This window comes from Oratosquilla oratoria, chromosome 17 (genome assembly GCF_046742065.1).
Source record: "Oratosquilla oratoria isolate Oo_2021 chromosome 17, ASM4674206v1, whole genome shotgun sequence".
Classification (NCBI taxonomy): domain Eukaryota; kingdom Metazoa; phylum Arthropoda; class Malacostraca; order Stomatopoda; family Squillidae; genus Oratosquilla; species Oratosquilla oratoria.
The window spans coordinates 23,516,600-23,541,599 of NC_134793.1; the positions used below are offsets into that span (position 1 = coordinate 23,516,600).

Consider the following 25,000-nt stretch of genomic DNA (forward strand, 5'->3'; position numbering starts at 1 on the left):
ATTTCCCAGTTACACCTGTACCCCAGATGCAATAGGTGTAACCATTTTGTAATTTAATTCGTAGACTCGGTCCATTAATTTCCCAGCTACACCTGTATCCCAGATGCAAAATGTGTAATTTCCCAGTTACACCTGTACCCCAGATGCAATACGTGTGTCTTCATGCACGGTCCGATCTCGTCTCAACCCCGCCGGCTCCGATCAGATTGGATCGTCTGTGTGGTGATTTTGGTTTATCCGACCAACATACGCGATCCAATCTGATCTGATCCGACCAGATCTGTCTAGCGGCCTCAAGACCAGATCGTACCGTGGATGGGGACCCTAAAGTCATAATAATTTTCACGTGTTTTCTACTGGTGAATAAATAGCTCGTACTCAGTAGAACGTACAAATCAGATTTAATCTTTGGTTAGGTCACATATTGTGCTGTTCAACTGTTAACGCTCTGAGATGATACTTGGTTTTGTGAAAATTGCGCATGTGCGTAGAACAGTGATTGTTTGTGATCATGGGAAAGATCAAAAAACAAAATCCTGGGGCAGAAAAGCTGAAAACAGGAATATGAGACAAATATCAGCTGTGTGTGTGTGTGTGTGTGTGTGTGTGTGTGTGTGTGTGTGTGTCTGTGTTTGTGTGTATGTATGTGTTTACCTAATTATATCATACAGGAAAGTAGCAAAGCTCGTGGGGTCCTGTCTCTTACTTTCCAATACCTACCTTGTGTGTGTGTGTATATATATATATATATATATATATATATATATGTGTGTGTGTGTGTATGTGTGTGTGTGTGTATGTGTGTGTGTGTGCGTGTGTGTGTTTGTAGTGCTTGTGTGTGTTAGGTGTTGTCTTCTATGGACCCGATTTAGAAATTTTATTTATTTACTTCTCAATTTCAGAAATTATTTTCTTTAATATTACTATTCAACCCCTTTCACAAGAGGTTTTGTCCTAAGCCTTAAATCTTCATCACGTGGTTTTGCTTTAGACTTGATAAACTCATCGGGCAACGTGAGTTGACATCTTCACACATAAATGTTCCTTTCAGATAATCATGACACAAAACATAATTCTTCATGATTGTTGCTGACTTGTCTTGGATATTAATCGAAAATATTGTGACGAGGATTAAGTAAATTTGGTTTTGTTGTTGTTGTTTTGAGTTGCATGTTACCAGCGCTTCTATCCGTGCGAGCAAGCAGTCTGGCCCTGTCGAGCCGCAAGAGGATTAAGTGAAGCTGGAATTTGATGTAAATGTCGCAGAATGGCCGATGCTATTCCCTCATTTCGATCTAGTTTTGTATTCAGATTTTTTTTTTCGAAATGTCATCTGTTCAATTTTGATTAGATTAACAAAGGAATTTACCCCCAGGAACCGCTTATCTGCGGCTAAACCTGTCACCATTGCCCTAATTACATGGATAGCCAGTGATATGTTTATGTAAACAACGAAACAGGTGATGATCATCCTGTACCAAAAAAAGGTATTGTAATTTTTTTTCTAGCAAGGTCAAAAGAATCTATCTAAAACGCAACCTTTTGTACTAGGAGAGCCGATCTCTGAGCATCATCCTGTGCTAAGAATGGGCTGGAGGGAGGGGGTGGGGGTGGTGGTGGGGGTTGAGGTCCTTTCAGAGGAACCGAATTTAGAAAATAAGAGCGTCCACAGGGAGAGTTCGGTGCTTGGCCGTAACCTAAAACCACAGACCCGAAGTCGATCTTCTATTTCGTCTTGCCTCAACTTATTGTATTCTGTTGCATTCCCCACTCTTTCTAATGAGCCCGAAACTAGTGTATATCCTACTGTAGGTGTTGTATTGTCCAATAATGGAACTGTATTCTTAATTTTTTTTCTATTCTGTTGCATTCCCCGCTCTGTCTAATGAGCCCGAAACTAGTATATATCCTACTGGAGGTGGTGTATTGTCCAACAATGGAATTTTATTCTTAAACAAAATTTTTGGGGACTAATTTTTTTTTTTTTTTTTTTTTGTATTATGTTGCATTCCTCGCTCTGTCTCATAAGCCCGAAACTAGTGTATATCCTACTGGAGGTGTTGCATTGTCCAATAATGGAACTGTATTCTTAAACAACCTTTTTGGGGACACTTTTTTCTATTGAATTCCCCACTCTGTAGGTGTTGTATTGTCCAACAATGGAACTGTATTCTTTACATTTTTGAGGACACATTTTTTTTTTTTTTTTGTATTCTAATTAATTTCCCGCTCTATCTAATGAGTCCGAAACTACTGTATATCCTACTGTAGGTGTTGTATTGTCCAACAATGGAACTGTATTCTTAAACAACATTTCTGGGGGCACAACATTTTTGGGGCCACTCCATAACCAAACGCATATAGTATTGTACTCCTTGTCCCCCTTTGATAAATGTGGAGTTATTGTATATTCTACTGTAGGTGTTGTATTCCCCAACAACGCGCCCGCATTCTTAAAGAATTCTGGGGCCTCCCATTGAAGACCAGACACCGTGACAACCAAAAATAGTTCCTATTCCGAGATAGCATAAGATTGAAATTCTATATAGTGTCCCGTTACAGGTTACAGAAATTCTTTTGTTAATAAGACTGAGAGCTCAGGCTAATGTAGTGGACTGTGCTAAGTACAGCAAGTGTCTTAGGTCACTGATTTCGACCACAACGACAATAAATCATATATGATTTATGAGATACTGTTGATTTTTTTTCCCTGAGGTAGAAATATCGATCAAACTCTTAAAAAAAAGAATTGGGTTTAACTAGCCGTTTGGTTAAGTAGAGTTCAGATCGAGTTCAATTCCGTAGTTAGGGAAGGGACAGCGTCAGAGGTAATTAGGCCTACCTATGATTTTTTTCCTTGCTGGAGAATGGCTACGAATAAAACTAGACTTGATTATCCTTTTTTAAAACGTCTTCATATTCTAGGTTTGCGATGATATAATGTATATATGTATGTATATATATATATATATATAATATATATAATATATATATAGTATATATATATATATATATATATATATATATATATATATATATATATATATATATATATATAGCGGTATATGTGTGTGTGTGTGTGTATGTGTAGCTTTTTTATTTTTCTGTTACTTATATGTTCATTTAATTATTTATTCATCTATTTATCTATATGGTTACTCTTTTAATCATTCGTTTATTGAAATATTTATGTATTTATTCCTTTATTTATCCATGTAAGTATCTATCGCCTCAAATATATATCTATTTCTATATCTGTTATTATTTAGCATCCTACTTTGTTTAGAACCAAAACGTCTTTTGGTGTGGGTTCGAATCCCGCACTCCTCTCTGATTCCCAGCGGTGGTTGTTACCTGTTCCAGTAGTCCTTAAAGGGCATAACAAGGACAAAGGTGGCGGCTTCGGCCGCAGGTACTCAGCGCCTCCCTCATCACTTCTTCCTTCTCCTTTATTTTTTTATTTTATTTTTATTTATTTATTATTTTTTTTATTCTTGTCCTATGGTTTCTCGCCGTGAATGTATTTCGTCTTCTATAGCTTCATTATATGTATACGTTTTGGTTCCTTTCATTGATCTGTAGTTTCTGTATGATCGTTGGCATGTCTTAACGTAGATAATAATCTGTCCAACAAGCGTCCTGCTGTTACATATGATTGGACAATGATCTTCACTTGATGTTCCGATGATCAGAGGCTGGTGGCCAACTCAAGGACCTCAACCAACCGATTCCCTAACAAACCCATTTCCCAGCCTATGAAATGTACGTCATCGGCGCCTTCACTGACCGTTACCTATTGGTCATAACCACGCATTTGTTTGAGGTCGAGTTATGGAGTTTCTGAAGCGACTTGACGTCATAACCAGCTAAGCGTAGAAGATCGACTTGGAATAAAGCAGCCAGAGGTTTCTGTTGTCCTTTCCAATCTCGGTTATCACGTCAACTACTAAAGGATCTTATGTTCATCCTCTTCTGTCACCGGTTTCCTGGTGTTGTGGTACTGGTATTTGGCACCCAATTGACACGACCCTGAAACGAGCTCAGCATTTTAAACAAAGGCTCCACGTGCATCCATAAGAACATAAAAATGGGGGAGGTTGCAAGAGACCATAAGTCCTACGCTAGGTAGTTCCATATCCATTACCACCTGTCATTCCTATCCATAAAGTCATCTAACCTTCTTTTAAAACAACCAATTATTTCAGCACTCACTAACTACGTGGTTACTAAGTCAATTTCATTCGTTAACTACTCTTTTGGTAAAACAATTCTTGCCTATTTCCTTCTTAGACCTAAATTTGTCCAATCTAAATCCATCACTGCGAGTCCTGCCCTGCTGTCTTAATAGGATGACCTTGTCTGCATCATCCTTGTTAAAACCCTTGATCACCCCGCTCTCTACGTCTTTCCAGAGATTGTGAATGGTGCGTCTATCTATGTAAAGTAAATTTCTGATCCCATGTACCATCTTGGTCATTCTCCTCTGTACCGATTCCAGTGAATTAATATCCATTCTATAGGACGGAGACCAAAACTGTACCGCATAGTCAAGGGTGGGTGTAACCAACGCCAGATAGAGTTTGATAACTACGCCGTCTTCAGCTCGCAAAGACTCGTTCATGATCCGCCTCATGGACGAGCCTTCCTTGCTCTCCTCGTTCCGAGTTCGTGACTTTGGCGGGACGACTGTCTGTCTATCTGTCTGTCTGTCTGATATATGAGGATGAGATAGTCTTGCGTAAGCTGTCTTACTTCTCAAACTGACCCTAGTTTTCAGATATACACGGAGCGCATGCACACAGACACACACACACACACACACACACACACACACACACACACACACACACACACACACACACACACACACACACACACACACACACACACACACACACACACACACACACACACACACACACACACACACACACACACACACACACACACACACACACACACACACACACACACACACACACAAATTTCCTTGCCACAGTCTAGGTTTAATCTCCACGATTTTTTTCTTCGTTGCCATTCTTAAAATAAAAGTGTCTTGTATGTTCTCTCAGTTTTCCTATGTTCTTCTATTCTTCCACTTAGCACCAAGGATGGAAGCGCTGGTAAATGTTGGTCATTGAGCATTCTGAATCCGCTAAGGTTAACGGGTGACGTCAGAAGGAGATGATATAAATTTAAATTTCCTAAACAGCAATGAAGGTTGTCGTACCTATCCACCGCACAGTGCGGGTAATGTCTGAATTTGTGAGAATATAGTATTATTCGTATGAACGTGATTTTGGTTGATCTTATCTACGTCTTATATGTTTATTTATTTATTTGATTTATTTATTCAATATTGTTATTACCATTTTCATTATTATTATCATCATCAGCATTATTATTATTATTATTATTATTATTATTATTATTATTATTATTATTATTATTATTATTATTATTATTATTATTATTATTATTATTATTATTATTATTGTTGTTATTATTATTATTGCTATTATTATTATTATTATTATTATTATCATTATTATTATTATTATGATTACTATTATTATAATTATTATTATTATTATTATTATTATTATAATTATCATAATTATTATTATTATTATTTTATCATTAATACTATTATTATTATTATTATTATTATTATTATTATTATTATTATTATTATTATTATTATTATTATTATTATTATTATTATTATTATTGTTATTGTTATTATTATTATTATTATTACTATTATTACTGTTATTGTTATTACTATTGTAATTATTATCATTATCATTACCATTGTTATTGTTATCATTATTATTATTATCATTATTATCATTATCATTATCATCATTATTATCGTTATTACTATTATCATTATCATTATTATTGTTATTGTTGTTGTTATTATTATTATTATTATTATTATTATTATTATTATTATTATTATTATTATTATTGCTATTATTATTATTATTATTATTATTATTATTATTGCTATTATTATTATTATTGTCATTATTATCATTATCATAATTATTGTAATTATAATTATTATTATTATTATCATTATCATTAATATTGATATCATTATTATTATTAATTATTATTATTATTATTATTATTATTATTATTATTATTATAATTATCATTATCATTATTGTTATTGTTATTAATATTAGTATTATAGTTATTGTTTTTATTATTATAATTATCATTATAATTATCATTAATATCATTATTATTATTACTATTATTATTATTATTGTTATTATCATTATTATTATTATTATTATCATTATTATTATTATTATTATTATCATTATTATTATTATTATTATTATTATTATTATTATTATTATTATTATTATTATTATTATTATTATTATTATTATTATTATTATTATCATCATTATTATTATCATTATTATCACTTGTATTATCATCATCAGTATTTCTTATGAGATTCGTCATCCTTTGCGGATTGGGTCACCCACGGATGACTTTGTGACCTGACCTCTCGAAGATATTTCGTGCCTTGAGTCACCCACTTCGTCATCCATCACAAAGTTCACAATATCCAGAATCTACATTTCGTCTATCGCACCTTATGCTGGTGGCACACTAAGCATTTCTCGCTAGCATGCTACTTGCTTTTGCTACCTCGTTTGAGTAGAAACGACTTTGGTTACGATCTTTTGTTTGTTTTTCAGATTTCTAAATGTCATATCATTCTTGAAAAGCTGAATAGCAAACTAAGAGAAGTTAAGTCTAGAATACGAATGTTAGACACATTCTTGAGATGTTCTTACGGAAGTCTAGCAAATTGTAACCGAAGTCGTTTCTGCTCAAACCAAATAGCAAAAATGAATAGCATGCTAGCCAAGTGTGCCGTCACCTTGTGCACAAATCTGCTTCTTGAAAAAAACCTCTCCTGATCTCTGAAATCGGGTTCTGTTTGCATTTTAATTCGTCTATTTTCATATGTTTTGTGTCACTGTCGTATGGTTGAATATGAAAATAGACGATATGACGTCATCGCAAATATCGACCGTATTTCCAAATGGCATAAGGTCTGTTGTGGCTTACACAGCCTCGTGTTGGCTTTTGTTGCCGCTGTCATATATTTTCTCAGTCCTAGTTTGAGATTTGAAGGAATATTTGAATTTCTTAAAAATACAAGTAAAATCGGAAGTGGAAGTCTTTGGTTTATCTAAGTGTGACACTATTATTAACAACTTGATAGATCTAGACAGAGGCGTTATAATATGCATTTGAATAATATTCTTGCAGAAATATGTACGAAGAAGAAAATAATGAAGAAATTTTTAATCGTGAAATAAGAATTGGTTGGAGAAATGCGATTTTTTTCTAAGAGGGAGTACCTAAAGAACACTTTATGTTCTTAAGTAAAACTGAACAAAAAAATTCTTTGCTATACTTCCAAATAAGAGTTCATTTCAGTAAGACAGACAAATGTATAAATATATTTATACCTACATACATATGTATATATTAGTAAGGTATACTGTAGTAACACATTTGTAAAACTATCTGTGGGTCAATAAGTCTCATATGTATATATATATATATATATATATATATATATATATATATATATATATATATAAATATATATATATATATATATATATATATATATATATATATATATATATATATATATATATCTAACCTACCTACCTCTCCACCTACCTACGTACCTACTTACACACACACACACACACACACACACACACACACACACACACACACACACACACACACACACACACACACACACACACACACACACACGCACACTCGTCTTAAGCATACGCACGTGGTATAAGAGATTGTATGTCTCAGAAGAAAGTCGTAAAGAAGTCTGAAAAAGACCGTGATGACAAAGGAGTCAACAAGCATGGCAACCACACACAGTAGGTAGTAATGACCCTCTCATTAGGATTTCATACAATATTATGAATGAGCAAACATTTGAATCCAGCGTTGTAGTTGTTAGCCAGGTCGTGGCGTGGTTAGAGAATACAATTTATTCAAAGAATAGAAATGTATAGATGGAAATGGAATTTATTCAAAGAATAGAGATGTATAGAATGAGTATTGTAATCTTAAGAACGTAAGAATGAAGAAGACTGCAAGAGACCATAAGGCTCATACTAGGCAGTTCCATGTCCATGACCATCTATCATCCCCATCCATAAAGTTAACCTTTTCTTAAACAACCACTTCTTGCCCATTTCCTTCTTAATTCTAGAATTGTCTTATGATTTTATTTTTTCTATTTAATCAAACTTAATCTGGATAAATTCATCCTAGATATCACAACGAACTCAGTTTTGACGAAACTTCAAAAAGGAATTACGACGAAACGGAAACTGGTAAATAGATAAATGAATAATTAAATAGATAAATGAAATGAATGATTGGATAAATTTATCAGTAAATAGATAAATAATTCATATCGCTGTCTAAGTTTTCCTCGCTAGATTCTAGAATATCTGGAATTTAATTGTTATTATTGACTAGATAAATAAATAGCTAGATAATAATCAGATAAATAATTAGATAAATAACTCGTATCACTGTCCCGGATTTCTTCGCTAGTTTCTAGAATATTTTGAATTGAATTGTTATTATTGGCTCTAGATAAATGAATAGCTAGGTAATAATTAGACAAATAATTAGATAAATAACTCATATCGCTGTTTAGGTTTTCTCCGCTAGTTTGTAGAATATCTTGAATTATTGTTATTATTGACTTTAGATAAATAAATAGCTAAATAATAATTAGATAACTTATATCGCTGTCTAGGTTTCGTTCGCTAGTTTCTAGAATATCTTGAATTGAATTGTTATTATTGACTTTGGCTCGCCAGCGTTTCTGTCTTTATGGAACTGGCTTAGATGTTGATGTATTTAGGTCAGGTATAGTAAGTGTGCAGTTCAGATTTAGCACAGAGAATTGTTCCCCAAGCTATGAATTTTTTGTCTAAATGTTTTTCAAGGGGCCGGCAAAAAAGGGGAAACAAATAATAAATAGATAAATTATTAGCTAGATATCAATTAGGTAAACATTTTAGTTAATACGTTAATGGATAATCAAAGCTATAGATAAACAAGTTGATGAAATGAATTGGTAAATAAAAGAACAGATAGAGAAATACACAATTAAACAAGTAAATATATGAGCAAATAATAGGTTAATGATAAAGAAACCTGTTGAGTGCTCTTTAAAAAAAAAAAAGAGAGAGAGATGAAGAATATACCAACTAGGATCGCTGTCCCGACCTGATTGAGAGAGTTGGTCGGAGGAAGAGATTTCCATAGCCTCCCAGTGGAAGGATAGAGTGACTGAATGTATTAAGTCATGAGAAATTTGCTTTCATTATTTTTTTTCTTTACCTCTGTTAGTTTTCATTTTGTCTTATATTCTTTTATTATTATTTTTTTGTGTTTGTTATCTATCGTTTATTATTTACTTATTTATTATTCATTATTATTATTCATTATTTGTCATTTATTATTCATAATTTATCATTTAATATTTATCATCTGTTGCTTATTATTTTGTATCATTTACCAACAATAAGTCACTATTCATTATTATTTATTATTTATTTTTTACTATCTGCTATTTATTGTTGATTATTTATTGTCTATTTATTATTTTTTCGTAGAATATATCCAAGTGTTCTACAGCTGGGCAAAGGTGGTTGGTTGCTTCTGTTGCCGGCCACTGAGCGCCTCCTGCCGTCCGACACACAATATTTTTATTATCTCGCGGGTTTGGGAGAAAAATGACATTGTTGTGGCAACATTGGCATTGTTAGGATAAGATTGAACACACACACACACGCACGCACGCACACACACGCTTACAAATACACACACGCACACACGCATACACACACACACACACACACACACACACACACACACACACACACACACACACACACACACACACACACACACACACACACACACACACACACACACACACACACACACACACGCTTAAAAATACACATACGCACACACGCATACACACACACACGCTCGCACACATACGCGCACACAGGCACACACATGCACGCACGCACGCACGCACAAACACACACACAGTAGCGAGCGAATGAGTAGCTTCGGCCGGCAGCTCGCGTCGCTTGCTTGCTTGCTTGCTTGCCTGCTTGCCTGCCTGCTTGCCCGCGCCAAATCCAAAGTCTCCCTACTCCTCCTCCTCCTCCTCCTCCTTCTTCTACTACTACTACTCCTCCTCCTCGTCCTCGTCCTCTTCCTCCTCGTCACCCTCTTCCTCCTCTTTCTCTTTTCCACCTCTTCCTCCTCTTTCTTTTCCTCCTCCTTCTCCTCCTCCTCTTCCCTCTTCTCCTCCTACTCATCCTCCATCTCCTCCTCCACCACTTTCTCCTCTTTCTCTTCCTCCCCTTCCTCCTCCTTCTCCTCTTCCTCTTCCTCCTCCTCCTCCTCCTCCTCGGAAGAGGCACATTTTGGACGACGTCATCGGCTTCAGTCAATCGTAGTAGAAGCTCGCCATTGTTCAGGATTTCCTTAAAAAATAATAAAAATAGTAAAAATTACAATAATGATAGTGGATGAATGAAGAAATAAATATATGAATAAAAATACGAGATAATTTGAAGAAAAAAAATTAAGAATGAATAAATAAAATAAAACATTATAAAAATAATGAAATATAAAGACATGAAAGAAGCTAAAACAAAACAAATGTAATGAAATAGAAAAGTGAATAGATAAGACCAAAATGAGAATAAATGAATTAATAGATAGATACACAAATAAAAAGAATACATGAATAAATAAAATAGAAAAAATATAAGTAAGTTAATATATAAATAAAATAAATGAAAGCAATAGTAATCGATATAATACACGCTTCATAATACATAACATTACAAAGAAAATAAGGCTACAAAGTCATATTAAGGCCACAGTATTAGACAAAAATAAAATAAAATAAAATAAAATAAAAACTCACCATTCCGATCCCACGAAGTGGTAAGTGAGAAACCCCTAGTAGGGTAAGCTTTATAACTTGTGGCAAGCCGCCGAGTTTTTTGGGCCGATGTTTGGGTTGCCTCCCCGCCTGGCTTGGACTTTCGGAAACCAGTACAGGAAGCACCCAGTGGATCCCGGGAATCGAACTGACGACCCCTTGCTCACGAGTTAGACACGTTATCCTCTGAGTTACCGAGCTGGTCGGTAATAGAGAAAGAGAAGTGAATTAAAATAAATAAATAAATAAACAAATAAATAAGTAATGAAGAAATAATTATATAGATAAATAATAAGTAAAATCACAGTGTCATGGTATTCCGTCATTTAAATAAAAACATATCTGGCTAATGAACAAATAAAAAGTAAATTAGCAATGTTATATAAGTATATCATTACCATTTAACCAAATACTCCAGAAACTATCTCCTCGACGTCAATGTCAACAAAGACGCGAGCTGAAGAGGATCAGATACACCTCCGACCACCCCACTCACAGATGTGGGATGTGAGAAACCCCGTCACTTGCGACAAGCCGTTGATTTAGGCCTATGTTTGGGTCGCCTCCCCGCCTGGCCCGGTAAAGACGGTAATGTCCCACTTTCCCAGCGCTTCTGTCCTTTTTTGGATAATCTCATGTCTTCAATTACATTTGGAACAAACCGAAAAATAAATGTATGTAATGTTAATGTAATGTTAATGTAATGTAATCTTATGTAATTGAAAGTACAGATTACAAAAAAGGTGAAGAGAGTTTTGAGTATTCTTCACGATAATTGATGAGTGATAGCTATACTCATAGGAGAATCCCAGTTAATCGTATAGAAAAATCCTTATGACCCCATCCACGGAACGATCTGATCTTGAGGCCATCAGACAGATCTAGTCGGATTTGACTAGGTTGGATCGTGTATGTACAAGCTTTCAATTCGTCCGACCGGATCTGTCCGGCGCCCTTGAGGCCAGATCGAACCGTGGAGGGGGTGCATTAGAAAAAAAAAAAAAGGCGAATCAGTACCTAAGTTGAATTAATATTACCACACAATAAATAACCTCTATAACAAGTGTTAAAAGTCGGAATAGCAAAAATATTCGATTTAGTTGAGATAACTTATATGTAAGCGAATAAAACTATTAGATTTATAAAGGAACAAAGGATACATTCGAGTAGGCGAGAAAGATGGGAACCAAGAATTGTGAAATGAAAATACTAAAAAATAAATTGTGAAAAGGATTCGAACATACGTCATGAATACACACACAAAAAAAAGATTAAGATAACAAATGCAACGACTGAAAAAAAGTAGAAGGAATAGAAAATACTGTGAAAAATATTTCCTGTCAATTTTCGTTTCACAGCCATACACCAGGAGGCGCTGAGTAGCTGTGGCCGAAGCCGCCACCTTTGCCCTTGGTCGGAATCGGAGAGAATTGCGGGATTCGAACCCGCGAATAAGAAGGTCCGAAGGACTCTTGAGAAATATTAGGAATATACAGTCTATACACACGCACGTATGCACACACACATACACACACACACACACACACACACACACACACACACACACACACACACACACACACACACACACACACACACACACACACACACCACACTAGGACTTCCCACCCTTGCTGACCGCTATCTTCAGAGTCTGAGGTTGTTTGCGGTCATCCTGGTTAAACATCCTCGGCACCGGAACCTGCTACCTCCACAGGTACCACGACCACGGCTGCAGGTGCGGCACCATAATACCATCAAGCCGATCAAAGCACGTACCGACCGGTATAATAAGAGCTCCATACCGACATTTGTGGACTTAATCAACAAGAATTAACATTCTTTTACTACAAACCTATTACTCAACTTACTGTTTTTGTCTAGTTTTTTAGATACTTGTAACAACATTTTTTCACTATCATAGTTTTATATTATAATTCTTATAGGATGTATATTTTCAGCAGTAATGCTGCTATACCCAATAAACCGTTGATTATTATTATTATTATTACAAACACACACACACACACATACACACACACACACACACACACACACACGCACACACGCACACGCACACACAGCATTACCTATAGATCGGGCCATATGTGAGCTCTGAGCTCTCATCCGGGAGGTTAAGAACTGTCGGTCATGAGTCCAACATGTGATCCAAGACCGTAGTGAATCACGGGTTTTTCAATATGAAAAACCCGAGTTTTCGAAGCACTTAACAAGTGTTTTTCGTGATTTTCCGTTGATGTTTCCGAGACTGATTGATGTGCTGACCGGGTTTTTGGGCAATTGGACAATTGGCAAAGTTTGACCCCTAGTTTGACCACCGGTGTATCATCCACTGGACTCGTGATCGACAGATATGACCCTTCCAGATGAGAGCTCAGAGCTCATATATTGCCCGATCTATGAGTAAAGGTGTGTGTGTGTGTGTGTGTTTTCACCTTGCACACACACCCGTCTCATTGCCTAATGGAAAACAGTAACGACTTGCAGTATTCAATGACAATTTTTCACGTCATGGGCTGGACGCGAACTCTGTACCTCGATGTGGCAGTATCTGACGCTAATCACTGTACCAGCAATTCATGTGATTTGATATTTTTTGAAATTATGCCTGAAGGTGTTTCTTTTAGGTGTGTGTGTTGCTTTTGTAGTAGTAGTAGTAGTAGGTGTTGTTGTTGTTGTTATTATTGTTGTTGTTATTGGTTTTGTTCAGTTTAAACACGTTATCAGAGATTTCTTTCCAACTGCTATGCATCTTTTGTGGTCTCGTTGCTTTATGTCCCCGCTCACAAACACGATACATGATCAGAAATCTTAATTATGGTGTATTTGTGTTCGTATACAGTTGGCTCCACTTATAGGTACCACAGTGGCTCGTATCTTCAGCCAAAGTGTAACAGTTTTATTTCCTTTGATCCAACGAGATCGTAAAGGACTCAGGCATGTCGTAGATTTACGATCCAAAGATACGACCTGCCTCACAGAAGACACCAGCCACCATGGTACATACCATCGGGGACAATTGTACATAGGAGTACATTTATTGGTATTGTTTTTATTTAGAATTTGTTAGATTCTCAGTTAGAAGCAATTTGGATTACAGTTCTACATTCTTCCGCAGGTACCGAGCTGGTCTACAGACCCGAGACAGACAGACCAGGACAAGCCCAAGACATCAGTGAGGGTCTTCCGTAGATCACCAAGAAGACCCAGCAACCAAGAGAATAAACCTGCGGGCTGAAGATGAACACCTCGTAAAGATGCCAAATTATGAGTATTTGAGCGAATGTTCCAATGTGGCGGGAACCCGTCCCCATTGCCATGTTGTAGGATTGTGATGTTTGTCCCCAGCGGTCTGGTACCGATATCCCTAACCGTGATGCTGAAGCAGCATTGTCATGTCTCCGTGTCCTATTCGAGTGATTGATTGACTACCATATCTCCTGGTGACAAGTGATTGCGAAGCAATTCTTCTTAAAAATCCCCCTCCCTCCCTCCCCTCTTCCGCAAAAATAAAAGTGCCAAGTTAGTCATAGTCAGTCGAACTGGACCGTTTTGTTCATTATAAAAAAAAAAAGTGTTGTGGATCGATCAAGTCGTCGCCGCCACGCGCGCGAAGGGGAAAAAGGCCGGAGTGATGATCCGCGGTGATCATGGGGTGTGAGGAGTGCCCTATTGTCAAGGGGGAGGGGGTGTGGGTGTGGGTTCTCCGCGCCCCCTGCCACCCGACCCAAATGACGGGGCCCCCGTCCCCTTCCCCGTCTCCTTCCGGAGGGCGCTGTGCGGCGCCGGCTTCGGCCACGTCGTCGTCGTTTGGTGGGAGAGGTGGCATCGGTAGTACCCCGGAGTGCCTCGGCGTGCCCAGGGGAAGTTGCAGACAGTGTTTAGACCATCCGTCGCCATCTAGAGTTGTAAGAATGAAGGGGAGGACAGTGGAACAAGCCCCACATAGGACTATGGCCCTTATGGTGCTACTTCTTACGCTTTCCAGTGCCGTCGTGTCCCCCGTCAAAGGCGAATATGAGCGTGTGTTCGAGGTTTCGGAAAGCGTTCCGATCAATACCAACATTGGTTTCATTGGGGAAAGCAATCCGGGTCAGCAGCCCCCCAAGCAGCCGCCGTACATTATCATACCTGTGCCAGGCAACGCTGTCGACTCGGACCTCCGGATAGAACAGGACACGGGCGAGATCAAGACTCGGGTTTTGCTGGACCGGGAGTTTCGCTCGTCCTACACCTTCGTGGCCATACCGCAGAAGGGAGAACACATCCGCGTCTTGATCAAGGTCAAGGACGAGAACGACAACGCTCCGACATTTCCTTCTCCCGTCCTGAACATCGAGTTCCCCGAGAGTACGCCAAGGGACATCAAACGCACTCTGGCGGCGGCCAAAGACCGCGACCTGGGCATCTTCAACACCCAGAGATATGACATCGTTTCTGGGAATGTCAACAACGCCTTCCGCCTCTCGTCTCACCGAGAACGAGACGGAGTTCTGTATCTGGACTTGCAGATCAATGGATTCCTGGATCGCGAGACGACGGCCTTTTACTCCTTGCTCATTGAGGCCTGGGATGGTGGCTCGCCTCCCCTCAAGGGGTCCATGACAGTCAACATCACCATCCAGGATGTCAACGACAATCAACCCATTTTCAACCAAAGCCGCTACTTCGCTACTGTCCCAGAGAACGCCACGATTGGTACCTCGGTGTTGCAGGTATTTGCCACCGATACCGACGCTGGCGACAACGGGAAGATCACTTACTCGATCAACCGCCGCCAGAGCGACAGGGAGAACATGTTCCTCATCGACTCGAAGACCGGCGTGATCTCTCTGAACCGTCCTTTGGACTTCGAAGCTAAGGACGTCCACGAACTGGTGGTGGTCGCGAGGGACAACGGCGACCAACCCCTGGAGACCACCGCCTTCGTGTCCATCCGGGTTATCGATGTCAACGACAACCAGCCAACCATCAACCTCATCTTCCTCTCCGACGACGCCACTCCTAAGATCTCGGAGGACGCGCAGCCTGGGAAGTTCGTGGCGAGGATTTCCGTCAACGACCCCGATTCGAAGGAGGAGTATGCCAACGTCAACGTGACACTAAAGGGTGGTGAGGGACACTTCGGCCTCACCACCCAAGACAACATTATCTATCTCATGATCGTTTCTCGACCTCTGGACAGGGAACTGAAACCCAATTACACGCTTGTGGTGATCGCCACCGACCAAGGCAACCCTCCTTTGCACGCCTCCCGTGAGTTCGACCTCCAAGTCACGGATATGAACGACAATGCTCCAGAGTTCGATCAGACTGTTTACCAGGCTAACGTCCTGGAGGTGGCCGATCCGGGGACCTCGGTGTTCCAGCTATCGGCCCTGGATCGAGACGAAGGCAATAATTCGGTAATAACGTACTCGATCCGTGAAACCCCGGAAACGCATTCGGACTGGTTTCAGATAGACTCACGGACAGGACTGATCACCACGCGGACTCACGTGGATTGCGAAACGGACCCGGAGCCTCAGATTACCGTCATCGCGACCGACTCGGGGTCACCACCCCTCTCCTCCTCGGCCACGGTCAAGGTCACCATTCGTGACGTCAACGACAACGAGCCGATCTTCGATCAAAGTTTCTACAACGTCTCCGTGCAGGAGGCCCAAGCCATAGGGAACTGCATATTAAAGGTAAGAGTCAGTTCTCGGTTCATCTCTGTTTCGGGAATGATCGTGCTGCATCTACTTTGTACCATTTACCATGCCATGCTTCTTCTTAGACAGGAAATTATACATTTCATATGGACACACTGAACCTTTTGCATCTTCTACTTTGCACCATGCCATACTTCTTCCTAGACAGGAAATTATACATTTCTTATGGACACACTGAACCTTTTGCATCTTCTACTTTGTACCATGCCATGCGTCTTCCTGGATAGGAAATTATACATTTCTTATGGACACACTGAACCTTTTGCATCTTCCACTTTGTACCATACCATGCGTTTTCCTAGATAGGAAATTATACAATTCATATGGACACACTGAACCTTTTGCATCTTCTACTTTGTACCATACCATGCGTTTTCCTAGATAGGAAATTATACATTTCTTATGGACACACTGAACCTTTTGCATCTTCTACTTTGTACCATGCCATGCGTCTTCCTGGATAGGAAATTATACAGTTCATATGGACACACTGAACCTTTTGCACCTTCTACTTTGTACCATGCTATGCGTTTTCCTAGATAGGAAATTATACAGTTCATATGGACACACTGAACCTTTTGCATCTTCTACTTTGTACCGTACCATGCGTTTTCCTAGATAGGAAATTATACATTTCTTATGGACACACTGAACCTTTTGCATCTTCTACTTTGTACCATGCTATGCGTTTTCCTAGATAGGAAATTATACAGTTCATATGGACACACTGATCCTTTTGCATCTTCTACTTTGTACCATGCCATGCGTCTTCCTGGATAGGAAATTATACATTTCTTATGGACACACTGAACCTTTTGCATCTTCTACTTTGTACCATGCTATGCGTTTTCCTAGATAGGAAATTATACAGTTCATATGGACACACTGATCCTTTTGCATCTTCTACTTTTGTACCGTTTACCATGCCATGCTCCTCCCTAGATAGGAAATCATACAGTTCATTTGGGCTAATCGATCCTTTCGTATCTTCTACTTTTGTACCGTTTACCACCCATGCTTCTTTCTACTATGCTATGCTTCTTCCTAGATTAAAGATTATGCAGATTATATGGACACATCAATCCTTTTGGATCTTCTATTTTGTACCGTGCCATGCTCTTCCTAGATAGAAAATTATACAGTTCATATGGACACATTGATCTTTCTGCATCTATTTTGTACCATTTACCATACCATGTTTCATCCTAGATAGGAAATTACGAGTATACAGTTCATATGGACACATACCTTTCGTATCTACTTTGTACCATGCTATGCCTCTTCCTAGGTAGGACATTATACTGTTCATATAGACACACTGATTCTTTTGCATCTTCTGCTTACCATTTACCATGTCATGCCTTCTAGATAGGAAATTAAAGAGTTCATATGGACACACTGATCCTTTTGCATCCTCTACTTTGTATCATGCCATGCTCCTTCCTAGATAGGAAATCATACAGTTCATATGGACACACTGATCCTTTTGGATCTTCTACTTTGTACCATTTGCCATACCATGCCTCTTTCTAGATAGGAAATTAAACAGTTCATCCGGGGACAATGATCCCTCTGCATCATCTAATTTGTACTGTATATCATGTTATGCTCCTTCCTAGATAGTAACTCAGAGTTTCTATGACCATAACTTTATCATTCTACATTTACACCACCGGAGATGTGTTGATAGCAGCTAAAAGGAGCATGCAAACAGTTACCATGCCACGGTTCCTGAATAGTAAGTCATAAGGTTGAAATGGACTCGCCTCTAGAACATATTACCACCATGGGAGATATCTCGTTAACAGATAAAAGGAATATGTAAACGATTATTTCCTTAGCGAGGTGTGGCAAGCTTATCTGTGCCATAAGAATTATTGATAGAGATGTTTACATACATACATATACCAAAGGCTTTTCCCCCTTACACGGGGGGTAGCCAAAAAGAAAAAGGCATAGAAACCACTCCCACCCATTCCATTTCCTATATATTCCACTCCCCTCCACCCTCCTCCCTCCCCCTTATCTTGGCACCTCCTGGATGACGGGTCATTCCTGTATCCTGTCCACTGCCCTGGGTCAGAAGCAGATTTTTGCTTTCCAATAAATTCTGGTAATAGCAAAATGAACAAATGATAATAAAGATAATTGTCCCGATTTTCATTGCGGGTAGGGGAATCTATAGGGCCGTACGGTCGCCCAGTGGATACCGTGTCGAACTCATGATCAGGTGGTCGTGAGTTCGATTCCCGGGACCCTCTGCGTGCTTCTTGCGTTGGTTCCCGACAGCCCTGGCCAGGCGGGGAGGCGACCCAAACATCGGCGCAAGTGACAGGTCTCGCCCTACCAGGGGTTTCTCACTTCCCACTTCGGAGTGAGATGGTGAGGTGAGGGGAGTCTATAAGCCTACAGCAGCTGGAAATGGTTTTGAAGATCATCCATAGATCTTTGTAGGAGGAAACGCTGTGCTAATGATGAACTGTTTCTATGTATCCGGCTTATAGTAGTAGAAGTAATAGTAGTAGCAGCAGTAGTAATAGTAGTAGTAGAGTGATGGTAATAGTAGTAGCAGTGGTTGTAGTAATAGTAGTAGTATTGTGGCGTGGGTGAGATGTAAACTATCATTCTCATTCATAAAATCAGCTCTTTTATGTATAAGAGGTACCAGGTTCCCATCCCCAAAATCAACACACTTACAGAACCTCGGTTTTCGGATAAATGACAAATTGTATTAGGTTTAGATAGATAGTAAAGTATAAAATGCTTGTCGACCACAGTTATTGGCGAGAGTGGGGCCGATAAACTGTGTCTGTGGAAGACAGATCCTGACTGCTTTCAACCACACAATTCCACAAGGATGGAATTCGGATTCTATAGAAGAAAAGTAGGAATAGTAGGAGTATCAGGAGGTGGAGGAGGAGGAAAAGGAAGAGGAGGAGGAGGAAGAGGAGGAGGGCATTCGCGCTGGTTGTCAGTCAAGAAGTAGCAAAGGAAAGAAATGAGGAGGGCGGAGGTCAAAAAGTATCAGCATTCTTACCAATCATAAAAAATGTCGAGTGCATGAACAAAGTCCTCAAGAATTGTTGACTTCAGCCTCAATTATCCAGTGCAGAACCGGCCTATCCCCTAGGAGGGATCAGTCCGTTGCCCCTGGTCTCTCTTGCAGAAGACCCGCGGCCTTCAGGTAACCGGCAACGGGCTCCGACCGGGACCACAATTCATTTAGGGAAGATGTGGTTTCTGGGAATTGTTAGTGCTGGGTTATGTTAGTATAAGATGTTCTGTGTCCTCTGTGTGGTCGTCTATGATACAATCATCGTACCTCACGACAGTGAGTAGGGGAACGTGATTTATAAGATTAAAGGTAAATCTTATTCTTTGGTGTCTCTTTTTCTGTAATGAGATGTAAAGTCACTAGCAAAATTTTTTACCCACCAAGAGTATTTCATGATACAAAATTAAACTTTGTTTTGTTTGATGACTCTTTTTTTTTTATCTGTTAAAGAAAATGAAGTATCAGTAAGCTAAACACTATATAGGAACATATATCACATATTCGACAAAAAAAGATATTGACGTTGTGAGAACTATAGAACTATAGCGTGGGTTAGAACTTTGGCCCGTGACTGTACTTCTATAGTACAGTGTCTTGTTTTTCAAATTACAAAGGGTAACAATAGTGGGCCAATGTGATTCCTAATAAGCTTTCTATCTCTAATGTAACTGTAGAATTCTTTGGGATTCCCTTTAGATTTATCAGCGATATTCATCTCGTATTGTCACTTTCTTTTTTTATCGTCCTTTTTAAATCTTGTATTATCACATAACTTTGATAGTCGTTAGGTACACCAGAACAATTGTATTTTTTATAACCCTGTTTCTTTTTAGCAATACTTTTTTTATTTTCTGTTTAAGGCTATACTATCTTGTTCAGCCTAAGAATGAAATGATATCTTGGAACGTTACCTGATCCCCAAAATGCCCTTCATCAATTAATAAAATCATCTAATATTGACTAGAGTAGAATATTGCCGAGCTGAACGGTTTGACGTAAAGAGGAGATATAAGGAGATACAGTAATCTAGATAGAGGAACCTTTTCAGCGCCAAAAAGAAGGCGGGGCTTAATGACATCCACGTTTCTGATTGGTTAAGACACTGTGTCACGTCGATTCAGGGGCGGGGCTTCATCTCCAGCTGTATATCCACAGGCCCGAATTTTCCGTGAAAGAAGAAATACTCATTTTCAATAACTAAACACAACTAAAATGAGTGGAAATACTTCGTTGTTTTGTCAGTTGTTGGACCTTTGCGATTTTGACCAGAAAGAAGAGGTGGAGGGGAACGTGGTGCTGGAGGGGAGAGGGGAGGGGAGAGGGTGAGGGGGTGGGGGGAAGAGGGCAACGAGAAGAAATCGGTGCCAGCAATATATTCTCCCTTCCCTCCCCTCCCTCCCTCCCTCTCTTCCCTCCCTCCCTTCCCTCCCCCCTTTCCCTCGCTCCCTCCCTCTTTTCCCTTGCATTCTTCCCTCCCTCTCTTCTCTCGCTCTCTCCCTCCCTTCCCTCCCTTCCCTCCTCCCCTATCTCGCTCCTTCCCACCCTTCCCTATCTCTCTTCCCTCGTTCCCTTCCCTCCTTCCTCCCCTCCCTCCTCCCCTCCCTCTGCGGTCCAATTTCTCTCCTGGGAATATGTAGGAGGGATGATGATGGGAGTAATATCATTTGGCTTCAATTGTCGGTGTACACACACACACACACACACACACACACACACACACACACACACACACACACACACACACACACACACACACACACACACACACACACACACACACACACACACACACTGTCAATGCATATATTATATATATATATATATATATATATATATGTACATACATATATATATACTTGTATATGTGTAGCCCTCAGGGTTTTTGAGTCTAAAAAGAATGTAATGGAGTACGAGATGTCTTATGTAATGAGAGAGCTCCTCTCCTCCTCTCTATCGCACATCTTCCCACTCCTCTTCTTCTTCTTCCACAGTCACCTTCCACCTCGCTTTGATCCTTACACACGCACACACAAACATGTGTGTGTGTGTGTGTGTGTGTGTGTGTGTGTGTGTGTGTGTGTGTGTGTGTGTGTATGTATATGTACACTGAATTAGCGTCATAAGCTACCCCTCTCAGAGGGAGGTAGTAAGGTGCCTATTGTACAGACATGAATTACAAATCACTATTCTAATATCATAGTTAATAATAATTTGGCTTCCGCGTGTGGAAATTGATCCCGGGCATCCTGACTAAACCACCGCTGCCTCCCCCCCCCATATATATATTTATATATATATATATATATATATATATATATATATATATATATACATATATATATATGTATGTATATATATATGTATGTATATCTATATATGTATATATATATATATATATATGTGTATGTATATATATATATGTATGTATGTATATATATATATATATATACAGTATATATATATATATATATATATATATGTATGTATATATCTTGTCAGATCCATAAATCCTTTCAACCCCGGGTCGACTCCCGTGGCTACATAATGAAATTATTTGACGTTCGTTGCCCCAACAAATATATTACGTGAGCCACTTCATTGGGGACCGACAAGCTGCCCCGAGTGTAGCGCGGAGGAAGACATAATGAATACGAATGATTGAAACGGCAGAGACACTCGCAGACCTGTTGGGCTGCTCATAATGTGGATGGAAGATGAGATTAAAATAAGGAAGACAGGAGTGAAGAAATAATTAGAAGAGGAGGAAGTGTTTCTTATGTTTATTCAAAACGTATTGTGATATTTTTTTTTTTCTACTTTTCTTTCTTTAGCAAATGTTTCGCGGTGGTGTTGTGTTTATGGAAACGTATTGCTTTTTTTTTCTTTCTTTAGCAAATGTGTTGTGTTGTGTTTTTGAAAACGTATTGTGATTTTTTCTTCTTTTCTTTCTTTAGCAAATGTGTCGCGGTGGTGTTGTGTTAATGAAAACGTATTGTTTTTTTTTTCTTTCTTTAGCAATTGTGTCGCGGTTGTGTTGTGTTTATGAAAACGTATTATGATTTTTCTTTTCTTTTCTTTCTTTAGCAAATGTGTCGCGGAAGTGTTGTGTTTATGAAAACGTATTGTGATTTTGTTATTTTTTCTTTTCTTTCTTTAGCAAATGTGTCGCGGTAGTGTTGTGTTTATGAAAACGTATTGTGTTTTTTTTTCTTTCTTTCTTTAGCAAATGTGTCGCAGTTGTGTTGTGTTTATGAAAAAGTATTGTGATTTTGTTTTTTCTTTTCTTCCTTAGCAAATGTGTCGCGGTAGTGTTGTGTTTATGAAAACGTATTGTGTTTTTGCTTTTTCTTTTCTTCTTAAGCAAATGTGTAGCGGTTGTGTCGTGTTTATGAAAACGTATTGTGATTTTGTTTTTTCTTTTCTTTAGCAAATGTGTCGCGGTAGTGTTGTGTTTATGAAAACGTATTGTGATTTTGTTTTTCTTTTCTTTAGCAAATGTGTCGCGGTAGTGTTGTGTTTATGAAAACGTATTGTGATTTTGTTTTTTCTTTTCTTTAGCAAATGTGTCGCGATAGTATTGTGTTTATGAAAAAGTATTGTGATTTTGTTTTTTCTTTTCTTTAGCAAATGTGTCGCGGTAGTGTTGTGTTTATGAAAACGTATTGTGATTTTGTTTTTCTTTTCTTTAGCAAATGTGTCGCGGTAGTGTTGTGTTTATGAAAACGTATTGTGATTTTGTTTTTTCTTTTCTTCTTTAGCAAATGTGTTGCGGTAGATATCCAAGCAAAATATGGTTCTTCAATCATGTGTTTATCTACTTGTTTGTCTATTTATCTAATTTTTTATCTGTCAACTCGTTGATTGATTTATCTTATCGCTTGTTTAGTTGTTTATTTGATTTGTTAGCTTAGTTAGGATTGTCTTTAGCCTTTGTGATATTTAGATTATGTTTAACAACATAGAATTTCTATAGACAAGTCCATAGAAATGACGTTTTGCGTCCACTTATGTTAGGAAGTACAACAACAACAACAACAACAACAACAACAATAATAATAATAATAATAATAATAATAATAATAATAATAATAATAATAATAATAATAATAATAATAATAATAATAATAATAATAATAATAATAATAATAATAATAATAATAATAATAGTAATAATAATAATAATAATAATAATAACAACAACAACAACAAATTAGAGAAAAGAAAAGAAAAAATATCAGAGGGTTTGAAATGCGCATTGTAAAGAAAAATATTAGATTTTATTGAAGAGCACAGAACTACATCGAGCCAAAAAACAAGAATAATTTTTTTTTGTAATTTTAGTTACCATTCTGGTAGATCGAGAATTGCGATGGTAAACTTACTGGTATCAGTTATATGAGAATTGGCACAAGTACCAGATGTTTGAAATGTTACCAAATGTGATGGAGTTGTTGATGGTGATATTTAGTATTTCGTCGGCAATAACCAGCGTTTCTATCCTTGAAGACAAGATTACATCGAAGGAGTCATAGATGCCCTCCCCCCCAAAAAAAAAAAAAAAGGAAAAACGGAAAAATGGCGGAAATCAAAAACCCAAAAAATTTTCATTGATTTGTTTGTCTACATCTTTATTTATTATTTGTTTATTTGTTTGTGTATTATTATCAATCTATTTATTTATTCATTCATTTATTTATCTACTTATTCATTTATTAATCTATTGATCTATTTCATAATCTAATTATTTATATCTGTTTTTGGGTGGAGGCTGCGTAACGCTGGTCCGTAAGGATGTTACGTAGTCATTTAGTAGTAGTAGTAGTAATAGTAGTAGTAATAGTAGTAGTAGTAGTAGTAGTAATAGTAGTAGTAGTAGTAGTAGTAGTAGTAGTAGTAGTAGTAGTAGTAGTAGTAGTAGTAGTAGTAGTAATAGAAGTAGTAATAGTAGTAGTAGTAGTAGTAGAAAAAAGTAAAAGTAGTAGTAGTAGTAGTAGTAGTAGTAGTAGTAGCAGCAGTAGTAGCAGCAATAGTTGTAGCAGTAGTAACTCTGGAAATAAGAGTTATAACCTGTAATAGTATTCTATTCTACATTTATATACCAAGAAATTTCCCCCCCTATAAGAGAGGTAGCCAAGT

The 25,000-nt window shown here is 38.0% G+C and overlaps 1 protein-coding gene across 1 annotated transcript in view; it reads left to right on the top strand.

Moving 5' to 3' along the window:
* ds (dachsous cadherin-related 1) overlaps window positions 1–25,000 on the top strand; it is a 448,779-nt gene that overhangs the window by 6,275 nt on the left and 417,504 nt on the right. Inside the window, exon 2 of the mRNA XM_076200639.1 lies at window positions 14,214–16,785. Within this exon, the coding sequence (XP_076056754.1) occupies window positions 14,746–16,785 (2,040 nt within the window). The 5' untranslated portion in view covers window positions 14,214–14,745. The remainder of the gene's footprint in view (window positions 1–14,213; window positions 16,786–25,000) is intronic.